Source organism: Pongo pygmaeus, chromosome 4 (genome assembly GCF_028885625.2).
Source record: "Pongo pygmaeus isolate AG05252 chromosome 4, NHGRI_mPonPyg2-v2.0_pri, whole genome shotgun sequence".
Taxonomy (NCBI): domain Eukaryota; kingdom Metazoa; phylum Chordata; class Mammalia; order Primates; family Hominidae; genus Pongo; species Pongo pygmaeus.
The window spans coordinates 43,206,770-43,218,687 of record NC_072377.2 but is presented as its reverse complement, the minus strand read 5'-3'; the positions used below and the strand labels follow the sequence as shown (position 1 = coordinate 43,218,687).

General features: G+C 41.5%; 1 protein-coding gene across 1 annotated transcript; it reads right to left on the bottom strand.

The window, feature by feature from the left end:
• Positions 1–6,633: 6,633 nt before the first annotated feature.
• Positions 6,634–11,361, bottom strand: LOC134739547 (uncharacterized). Its single transcript, XM_063664581.1, has 3 exons — positions 11,162–11,361; positions 10,946–11,066; positions 6,634–7,380 (listed from the first exon to the last, which is right to left on the bottom strand). The coding sequence occupies exon 3, from the start codon at positions 7,252–7,254 to the stop codon at positions 6,634–6,636; it is 621 nt and encodes a 206-aa protein (XP_063520651.1). The 5' UTR covers positions 7,255–7,380; positions 10,946–11,066; positions 11,162–11,361.
• Positions 11,362–11,918: the final 557 nt, after the last annotated feature.

The window sequence follows — 11,918 nt, the reverse complement described above, 5'->3', positions numbered from 1 at the left end:
GGCAGAAACGTTGATTAGTTGAAATGTGAGTGGGGCAGCTTAGGTAGGCAATGATCACCTAAAGACTGTAAAGCCAGGCGACTAGACCTGTATACCTTGGTGGTGAAGACCTAGGAAACCAGGTCTCCATCACTTATACAGTATAAGTTTTAACATTTCAGAAGTAAACTGAAATCTTATGCTTCGTATTCCTTTTCAGTAAACTCAGTGGCATACTACACTAATCACGGTGTCTACTTTTTTCCTGAGTTGTATACTATTGAAAGATCTTAGAACACTCTAGCACAATGTAAATGTTCATTATTGTTGCGGGAAGTCAGGGACCCCAAACAGAGGGACCGGCTGAAGCCATGGCAGAAGAACGTGGATTGTGAAGATATTATGGACATTTATTAGTTCCCCAAATTAATACTTTTGTAATTTCTTATGCCTGTCTTTACTGCAATCTCTAAACATAAATTGTAAAGATTTCATGGACACTTATCACTTCCCCAATCAATACCCTTGTGATTTCCTATGACTGTCTTGTCTTTAATCTTTCAATCCTGTCAGCCGAGAAGGATGTATATGGTCTCAGGACCCTGTAATAATTGCCTGAAGTACACAAATTGTACAGCATGTGTGTTTGAGCAATAGGAAATGTGGGCACCCTGAAAAAAGAACAGGATAACAGCAATTGTTCAGGGAATAAGAGAGATAACCTTAAACTCTGACCACCAGTGAGCCAGGCAGAACAGAGCCATATTTCTCTTCTTTCAAAAGCAAATGGGAGGAATATCGCTGAATTCTTTTTCTCAGCATGGAACGTCCCTGAGAAAGAGAATGCGCACCTAGGGGTAGGTCTCTGAACTGCGCCCCCCTCGGGGCATACCTGTCTCTTATGGTCAAGATTGCAGAGGTTAAATAAATTCCAGTCTCCCATAGCGCTCCCAGGCTTATCAGGAAGAGGAAATTCCCGCCTAATAGATTTTGCTGAGACCGGTTGATCTCAAAACCCTGTCTCCTGATAAGATGTTATCAATGACAATGGTGCCCGAAACTTCATTAGCAATTTTAATTTCGCCTCGGTCCTGTGGTCCTGTGATCTGGCCCTGCCTCCACTTGCCTTGTGATATTCTATTACCCTGTTAAGTACTTGATGTCTGTCACCCACACCTATTCGCACACTCCCTCCCCTTTTGAAAATCCCTAATAAAAACTTGCTGGTTTTTGTGGCTTGTGGGGCATCACGGATCCTACCGATGTGTGATGTCTCCCCCAGACGCCCAGCTTTAAAATTTCTCCCTTTTGTACTGTGTCCTTTTATTTCTCAAGCCAGCCGACGCTTAGGAAGATAGAAAAGAACCTACGTGATTATCGGGGCAGGTTCCCCGATACATTATTTATTAATTACAATTACTTTATATAATTGTTCTTTTTCAGTGATTTTTTTTTTTAATACCTCAAATCACCAAGCACAAGCCTGAATCCACTAAAATGTCCTGTCTAACACGCTCATTTTGAGACAGCTCGTGGTTCTCCATGATAAGTTCCTGGGTGAGGAGTAACAAATCCAGTTTCTTCAACTGCAAATTCAGTTTCTGATGGTCTTTGGCTAAAGCATATTCACACATAGGAGGAATTGATGAAAATGACATGTAGCAGGGACGTTAATGGTTCTTAAATACTTTGGGTTCATTTCTGATTGGCCTTTATTTCTAATAAAGGTATCTGAGGCTGGGCGCAGTGGCTCATGCCTGTAATCCCAGCAGTTTGGGAGGCCGAGGCGGGTGGATCATTTGAGGTCAGGAGTTCAACAGCAGCCTGGCCAACATGGTGAAACCCCGTCTCTACTAAAAGTACAAAAAATTATCCGGGCGCGGTGGCGGGAGCCTGTTAGTCCCAGCTACTCCGGTGGCTGAGGCAGGAGAATGGCGTGAACCCGGGAGGCGGAGCTTGCAGTGAGCCGAGAGATCGCGCCACTGCACTCCAGCCTGGGCGACAGAGCGAGACTCCGTCTCAACAAATAATAATAATAAAATAAATAAATAAATAAATAAATAAAATAAAAATTAGCCAGGCGTGGCGGCGCTTGCCTGTAATCCCAGCTACTCGGGAGACTGAGTCAGGAGAATCACTTGAGCCTGGGAGGTGGAGGTAGGTTGCGGTGAGCCGAGATTGCACCACTGCACTCCAGTCTGGGTGACAGAATGAGGCCCTGTCTAAAAAAAATGTATCTGAGAAAGGCAAGAAAGAAGAAAGTTTAGAGAGTGCCTGGAATTTTTAAAAAATCTTTACTTCCCCCAAATTTGGACAGTAATACTTCATCACTGGGAAGGGGAAGTAGTTTCAAATATTTCTGTAATTATTTGAAAGTGGAAGTTATCAAATAGAGTCCCATAATAAGTTTCCTTATTAACAACTTGGAAGTTCCTAGAGTTTTGAAAGGTACTGTTTTGGATTTTTTTAATAGAGTATAAATTTTGTGTCTATACTCATTTGCAAGGAGATCCTGCCCTGAACCGTGATAAGGCTAGGTATTGTGATTATTGCTTTCTTATTGTTAGAAAGTCTTCTCTCTTTAAGTTTTGTCTGTCACCATTCTTTCCATGTGGGAAAGCCTTTAAAGGATACAGTCCTCGAAGAAAAATTAAACCCTCTGATTATGATTGTGTATGATAAGTTTAATTGATACTCCTGTATTGTTCTTGAAAATATAGTACTTAATTCGTAAAATACTTGTCAAAACTAGAGTGTATTTTGCCCCACACCTTCAGTAACATTAGGTATAATAACTTAAATGATCTATGTAGTTGCTGAGGCAAAATTGTATAAATACTTGTGTAAAAATAGAGTGCATTTTGCCACACATCTCTAGTAATATTGGGTATAATTAAATGATCTTTGTAGTTTCTCAGGGAAAATATACATGTTGGTTTTAACTTTCACTCATTTAATTTGGAAGCATCACATTTCTACAGGCATAAGCCACCTCACCAGGACTTTTCTTCTTCATTTTTTCAGTAAAGAAAGATAAAAATACTGTCCATTCTTTGTAAGATACTGGAAAATAACTTGGTTTCCAGAGAGTTTCCGTCCAGTCCCAAATTTGGAGAAATGAACCTGCACACTCCAGTGCAATGTCAAATCTAGACAAACAAGAGGCAAATGTTATTAACATTAGAAAATGTATAGTCTCCATTAAAAGCAAGAATGGGAATTCCTTGGGACCAGAAATGCAAAGAATTCCTGGAAGTGGACTCTAGGTGTCTGCAGAATGAACCCTGAGAGAAGCAGCAGCCCCAGATGGCGAGTGCTTATTGGGAGAATTCTCCTGGTGACCCCAGGAAGCTGGCTTCAGCTTCTTGCAAACTCCAGTTCTTGCAAACCACTATTCTACTTTGTCGCTATAAATTTGTCTACTCTAGGTACCTCACACAAGTGAACCATGCAGTATTTGTCCTGTTTGACTGGCTTGTTTCACTTAACATGTTGTCTTCCAGGTAAATCCATGTTTCAGCATGTGTCAGAATTTTCTTTCTTTTTGGAGCTGAATAATGTTCCATTGTATATACATACTCCATTTTGTTTATTTATTCATCCATTGATGGAGACTTGGGTTGCCTTCATTTTTTTGGCTTTTGTGAATAGTTCTTCTATGAACACAGGTTTATAAATATCTATTCAAGTGCCTGCTTTCAAATGTTTGTGTATATCCCCAGCAAGAGAATTGCCGGATCTCATGCTAATTCTATTTTTAATTTTTGGAGGAGCTGTTATGCTGTTTTCCATCGTGGCTGCATCATTTTATATTCCTACCAACAGTGCACAAAAGTTCCAAGTGCTCTACATTCTTCTGGTTTTTTTTAATAGTCATCTGTTTTTTTTAAATAGTGGGTGTGAGGTAGTTACACTCATTTTTGCACTTGGAAAACTGGGGGCAAAAACCAAGGGCATGGCAAAGTATAATAAAATGTGTAAAAAATAAGAAAAAATTATGTATGTATTTATTTATTTTGAGATGGAGTTTCACTCTTGTTGCCCAGGTTGGAGTGCAGTGGCGTGATCTTGGCTCACCGCAACCTCCAGCTCCCAGGTTCAAGCAATTCTCCTGCCTCAGCCTCCTGAATAGCTGGGATTACAGGTGCCTGCCACCACGCCTGGCTAGTTTTTCTTTTTTAGTAGAGATGAGGTTTCATCATGTTGGTCAGGCTGGTCTCGAACTCCTGACCTTAGATGATCTGCCCACCTCGGCCTCCCAAAGTGCTGTAATTACAGGCATGAGCCACCGCACCCCACCAGCATTACCATTTCTATCTCAGCAGGGGCAAGAGAATGAGTGGTGTTAGAGAAAGCAAGAAACTGCTACAGGAAAGGGTCACTCCTCAGTATTTGTTTTTCTTTCTTTTTTTTTTTTTTTTTTTGAGAGAGAGAGGGTCTCACTCTGTCACCCAGGCTGGAGTGCAGTGGCACAAGCATAGCTCACTGCAGCCTCAACCACCTCAGCTCATGGAGACTCCCAGGTGGCAGAGACTACAGGTACGTGCCACCATGCCTGGCTAATTCTTTAATTTTTTGTGGAGACGGGATCTCACTCTGTTACCCAAGTTGGTTTTGAACTTCTGGCCTCAACTGATCCTCCTGCCTCAGCCTCCCAAAGTGCTGTGATTTCAGGCATGAACCACCACAGCCAGCCTATGTTTGACTTTAGATAAAATAATTCAGTACCCTGAGGCCAGGGGAAACAAAGCAAGGTAATAAATTACTACTCTGTATCTCCGAACAGCTGATGTCTTTCAGTGCTAAACTCAATCAGAAGCCTGGGGGGGAAAGTAGATCTCCAGTGCCACCCATTTAAGTTACCTCTTGTACCACAGTGCTGACTGAAGAGTGGTAAGCAGATCTAGAGAGGCAAGCTGATAGATATTAGCTACCAGTGTCTCCAGGTTGATCAACATATACATAGTGGTACATTTTTTTTTTTTTTTTGAGATAGAGTCTCACTCTCTCACCCAGGCTGGTGTGCAGTGGTACAATCTTGGCTCTCACTGCAAACTCCACCTCCCAGGTTCCAGTGATTCTTGTGATTCAGCCTATTGAGTAGCTGGGATTATAGTCATGCATCACTATGCCTGGCTAATGTTTGTGTATTTTTAGTAGAAATGGGTTTTCCCTATGTTGGCCAGGCTGGTCTTGAACTCCGGGCCTCAATTTATACACCCACCCTAGCCTCCCAAAGTGTTGGGATTACAGGTGTGAGCCACCCTGCCTGGCCTACAAGGGTAAATTTTTAAAATGGTCTAAAAAGAACTCTATAAATTAGATAACATGGATCAATCCTGCAAGATCCACAGTCTACCCAACTCACACAAAATAATCTGTAAATTTTTGAAATTATTAAAGATACTGAATTCATGGTCAAATGTCTTCCAAAAAACAAACCTAGAGGTTCTTACAATTTCACTGACTAATTTTACCTAATATTCAAAGAATTAATAGGATGAATTCTACACAATTTATTCTAGAAAATAGACGAATATGGCATACTTCCCAACTTATTTTATGAGATCAGCATTTTCCTGGCAAACACAGTACACTAGGAGAAAACTACTGACTAATATTGCACCTAAACATAGATGCAGAAATCTTCACCAAAATACTAACAATTAGAAATCTGAAATGTATGTTAAAGAACAATACCATGCCCAAGTAAGGTTTATTCCACATGTAAGGCTGGTTTAATACTCAAAAGTCAATCAATATGATTCACCCTATTGATTGTCTAGATTGGAAACACCATATAATTCTATCAAATGATTCAAAAAAATGCATTTAAGAAAATCTATGCCCATTCATGATCTAAAATGTAAAAACCAGCTCTCAGCAATGTGGGAATAGAGGGAATTTCCTCAACTGTGCAAAGAACATCTACAGAAACCTATAACTAAGTTGTATGTAATAGTGACAGACTCAATGCTTTGCCATGAAATCAGGAGCAAGACAAAGATATCCTCTCCAAGTCTTTCTATTCAACAAGGTACTGGAATTGTTTGCCGGTGCAATAAGTTGAGAAAAGGACTTAAAAAGCATATACGTTGGAAGTAAAAAAAAAAAATGAAACGATCCATACTTGCAGAACATGAGCCTATCTTAAAGGGTTTAAAAGCAAACTTCCAGAACTCATGAGTGAATTTAGCAAGGTCTCAAGATAGAAAGGTGCAAAGCTTCAGAGGGAAAAAGTTCCAGGGCCTTAGAACAGGAGAATTTCCTGCAGTAAGTTCTCAGGTCCTCTGCCTGTTCACTTGATTTCCTGTAGGCTTAGCCTGTGAGTCCCCCACCCTGCATGACCCCTGGCCGATCCTCCCCTCCAATCGCTGCATAAGACACACCACTTTTTGTATTTTATTTTGCTCTGCAACCAGCAAATCCAGGCGACCCAGGTTTCCCTGCCAGTCCTGGCAACAGCAACCAGACACCCCACCCCTGAGCCTCATCCTTACTCAGCAGGAACCCAGGTAACAGGAATTTCACATTTGTGTAAAATTTTATTGAGAAGAGGAACGAAAAAAGCCATAAAGCGATCTGAAGGCGAAACTTCGTCCATCGCATTTGAGAGAACTCGGGTATTATTGTTAACTTTATTTATTTATTTATTTACAAGAGGATCATGCAATGGAAGGTCTCAGAGGAAGTTTCAGGGCCCAGGATTCCAAAGGCGGGCCGTGGACACAGTCTCAGGGCGTCTGTCCCCAAGCGCATGCCATCTGCAGCCAGCAGTCTTGGAACTTTGGTTGGTGGCACCAGGGGACAGCAGTAGGCTGACACTCTCAAAGGTCTTCTCGGATGGAAGTCTCCGGCTCCAGTCGTCTGTCCACTAAGCGAGAGGCGAGTTGCTAGGGAGGCTGCGGGGGCGGGCGTACGTGGAGACCCTCTGCAGCCTCCTGCTCTCCTGAGGGCTCCTGCGGCTCCTCCTGAATTGCCTGCGCCGGATCCAGAGCGGGCGACCCTGCGCCCCGCCTCAAGGTACTCTGAGACTTGGGAAAGAGATCTTTTCGCCGGCAGTTTCAGCGAGGAAGCACGCAGGGAGCGGAAAGTAGGTGGCAGTGGAAATCTAGGCCGTCCCAGGAGAGCTCGCAGTGGTAAGGACAAGAAGGGAGCATCTAGGACACCGAATGTACTGAGCTCCGGGCTGGAGGCATCTGGTCCCGGCGCCTCCTTTGCGGAATCCCGGGCCTGCCAAACTCCCAGGGGAGACGGCAAAGACGGCAACTCCATCGCTTCCTTTCACCAGCGGATACAGGGTATCTAGGACTCATAAGTCAACATTTTTGCGTTTTTGTAATCTTCTGGTCTCATGGGCGGTCCAAATCAGATTGCAGGGAGGTGGCTGTGAACCTTATTCTTAGGAGCAAGTTACATCAGGACATGGAATTAATGAGATTAACATAAAGTCCTATCATTTGTGATGAAGTTGTCTAGTTAAATAGTTTGCTTTAGGGATTGAAAAGAAAAAATATTACCTTTCTTGTACAGAGAAAGCCCTCTTGGGGGACCCTGGTTAGAAAGTTCATTATTGTCCCCAAATGCATTGCTAGTACTAGAGCAGACTGGATCCCTTTCTGTCTCAGAGTAATGCTTGTCAGATGCCTAAAGATCGCGATGTTACTGAGGAGCAGGCCAGGGTAGCTGCCCATTTTTAAAATTAGAAGATCATTTTTTGGGGAGATATTTTGTTATTTTATTGTTCTGTGTTATGTTGACTCACGTTACATTTTAATTTTAGATTCGGGGGTACATGTGTAGGTTTGTTACAAGAATATATTGCGTGATCCTGAGGCTTCTATTGATCTCATCACCCAGAGAGTGAACTAAATCCCCAGGAGGAAGTTTTTCAGCCTCTACCCCCTTATGTCCCTCCCTCCCTCCTTTTGGAGTCCTCAGTGGTCTATTGTTCTCATCTTTATGTCCTTGTACACCAGGCTGAGCTCCCACTTCTAAGTGAAGACATGCAATATTTCTTTCTGCATGAATTCGCTTATGATAATGGCATCCTTATAGAATAGTTTGAAGTTGGATAATGTGATGCTTTGGGCTTAATTAATTAATTAATTAATTGCTTGGGATGCTTTGCCTATTCATTGTCTTTTTTTTTTTTTTTTTTGAGACAGGGTTTTTGCTGTAGCTCAGGTGGGAATGCAGTGTCATGCTCTTGGCAACCTGGACCTCCCACGCTGAAGGGATCCTCCCCATCAGCCTCCAGAGTAGCTGGGTGATCCTCCCCCCTCAGCCTAGAGAGTAGCTGGGAATACAAGTATGTGCCACCATACCTGGCTAATTTTTCTTGTATTTTTTGTAATGATGGGGTTTCACCATGCTGCTAGGTTGGTGGTTGCCTCAGCCTCCTGAGTGGCTGGGACTACAGGCAGCTGGGACTGCAGGCAGGAACCACCACACCCAGCTAATAATTTTTTTTTTTTTTTGGTAGAAATTGTGTTTCACTATGTTGTCTGGTTTGGTCTTGGACTTCTGGCCTTAAGTGATCCTCCTCCCTCAGCCTCTCAAAGTGCTTGGATTACAGGTGTTAGCCACCATGCCTAGCCCATAATAAAGTTGTTCTAGTCTTAGATTCTTCTCTCATGATGATAACTCCACCTTCAGTTTTTGTTTTTTTTTTTTTGTTCGTTTGTTTGTTTGTTTTTCTTTTTTTTACAACATCTTGCTCTGTTTCCCAGGCTGAAGTGCAGTGGCAGGAACCCAGCTCACTGCAACCTCTGCCCCCTGGGTTTAAATGATTGTACAACCTTAGCCTTCCGAGTATCTGAGATTACAGGTTCATGCCACCATGTCTGGCAAATGTTTGTAGTTTTAGTAGAGAGGGGGTTTTACTATGTTGGCCAGGCTGGTCTCAAACTCGTGGCCTCAAGTGATCCTCCTGCCTCGGCCTTCCAAAGTGCTAGGATTACAGATGCGGGCCACTGCACCTGGCCCAGATTTTTTTTCGCTTTGTTCATTGCATTATTCATATCAAAGTGGAAGTATCACGGATAATTCTAGTCTTACTATACTACCTAATATAGCCTCCTACTACTTATCTTTCCAATACACTTATGTTAAGTTTCTTGATAGAATTTATTAGGGCCGAGCGCAGTGGCTCATGCCTGTAATGCTAGCACTTTGGGAGGCCAAGGCGGGTGGATCACCTGAGGTAAGGAGTTCAAGACCAGCCTAGCCAACACGGCTAAACCCTGTCTCTACTAAAAATACAAAAATTAACTGTAGTTCCAGCTGCTCGTAAGGCTGAGGTGGGAGGATGGCTTGAACCCAGGTGGCAGAGGTGGCAGTGAGCCGAGATCATGCCACTGCGCTCCAGCAGTGGAAACAGAGTGAGACTGTCTTAAAAACAAACAAACAAACAAAACAACAACAACAGCAACAAAAAGCATGTATTATATAAATACTGTCTTATTTATTTATTTGTTGTCCTGTTTACCGTCTTTTTTCAACTCATGAAGGTGTCAAACACTTTATGGCCAAGTCCATGTCTACTTGTTGATCACTTACCTCTGGGACCTTGATCCCTTTGTAGCACAATATAGACACTTAGCATTTGTTAATGAAGAGACAATAAATGTATTAAAAGACTGGGTGTGGTGGCTCATTCCAGAAATCCCAGCACTTTGGGAGGCGAGATGAGAGGATTGCTTGAGCCCAGGAGTTTGAGCCGAGTCTGGGTAACATAGGGAGACTCTACCTCTACAAAAAATTTAAAAATTAGCTGGGTGCGTGGTGTGCATCTGTAGTCTCAGCTACTTGGGAGGCTGAGGTAGGAGACTGCTTGAGCCTAGGAGATTGAGGGTAAATTGAACAGCGATCATGCCACCACATTGCAGCCTGGGTGACAGAATGAGACCCTATCTCAAAAACAAAAACAAAAACAAAAAACAAAAAAGAGTAGTATCAGAGGTCTATAGCTGATTATAATCCTATAAAAGGATCAAAGTAAAACAATAATTGTCGATGGCAAAAGTATTAGAATAGCAATGGTTAAAGATGCAGTGGGCAAGGAAATTTGGTTATAGCTATGGCATACAACAATTTAATATAATGATCATAATTAGTTCTGCTAACATACACTAACACATTTCAGAATCACAGGAATCTCATACAATTTTGTAATACATACTAATAAGACATTCATATAAATACAATCCAAAGAAAGTTAAATATCATTTCATATTTGATAATGCATCTTATGTGATTTTATTATGCCAAATAAGCCAAGATCTTATGTGATCTTATTATGCCAAATAAGCCAAATATGTCTCTTTGGATTTCAGGGGACTTAATGTCAAAAAAAATTAATGAGGTAGAAAAGACTGAATTTAGAATTGGATTTTAGAAAGTTTGTCAAATACTTAAAACAAGGTCAATGTTTAAAACACTTGATATCACAAAATAGAATCACAGGTCATTGTAAAATAAGTCAGTCGTTTAACCAAAGTGGTAACTCAAATATTTCAAAAACAAAAACGCAAAACCTTTTACTCTTTGAGACTTACTTTCCCAAAAAATAAGACCTAATGAAGATAGCATGAAGCCAATTAAATCTATTTCTCAAATCTTATAGACAAATGTATTAAATTTTAATCATCTTGACCAGAAGCTATAATTTTATAAACCTTTCATAACCTTTTACAATGTTTAAAAAAATAATGGGTTAATACCTCAAGAAAACATTGTTAATCTGACACAGGGGCCCACAGGCTGGTCTTGCATCAGTGTTCCTTTGATATTAATCTTTAATTTATAGGCTGGCCATTGTGGCTCACATCTGTAATCTCAGTACTTTGAGAGGCATAGGTGGGTGGATTCCTTGATCTCAGGAGTTTGAGACTAGCCTTGGCAATGTGATGAAACACTGTCTCTACAAAAAATACAAAAATTAGCCAGGCATGGTGGTACACACCTGTAGTCCCAGCTACTCAGGAGGCTGAGGTGGCAGGATCACTTGGGTCTGGGAGATGGAGGTTGCTGCAGTGAGCCAGGATCATGCCACTGCATTCCAACCCAGGTGACAGAGCTAGTCCCTGTCAAAACAAAACAAAACAAAACCACTGTTTATAGAGAAATACTGAACTAACTTTCTCTCTTAAAGTAGGTCCTTACAAGTCCAAACACCCACTTCTTCTGCAATAGTCCCTGGGACTAGGGAGTTGAATAGTTTAATTTTCTGGACCCAGGTCTCATGAATGCAGCTTCTTCTGATTTTCATCTTCTCTTAGGTCTGAAGATGCGACTTCAGTTGCTGTTAATGTTTAAGATTTAGCAGGAGTTGGTGACCTTTTTCGACTCAGGAGTGAAAGCCCTGTAACTTGGTAACACAAAAACTTTAAAAAATGACAGAAAGTTATGCGTAGATGTAATAACCTTTTTTTAAATCTCAGTTTTTCTAAGCAAATGAAAACCTAGTAATAATTACATAGGAATTACTTTGATGAAATGTACAGTATGTTTTTACCTTTTTCGTAAATCACCTTTGAATTAGATAAAACAATTTTCCTTTTAATAATAACACTTTTTCTTTGGAAAAATGTTTGCCTACAATACTTTTGTAAAGTTGAAAATGACCCAGATATTTAATGACTATCTATTATTTCATATAATATAACTCTAAGGTTTGTTTTTTTTTTTTTTTTTGATGGAGTCTCAGTCTGCCTAGGCTGGAGGACGGTGGCACGATCTCAGCTCACTGCAACCTCTGCCACCGAGTTCAAGAGATTCTCCTGCCTCAGCCTCCTGAGTAGATGGGATTGCAGGCATGCACCATCACCGGCTAATTTTTGTATTTTTAGTAGAGATGGGGTTTCACCACTTGGGCCAGGCTTGTCTCCAACTCCTGACCTCAAGTGATCTGCCCATGCTGGCCTCCCAAAATGGTG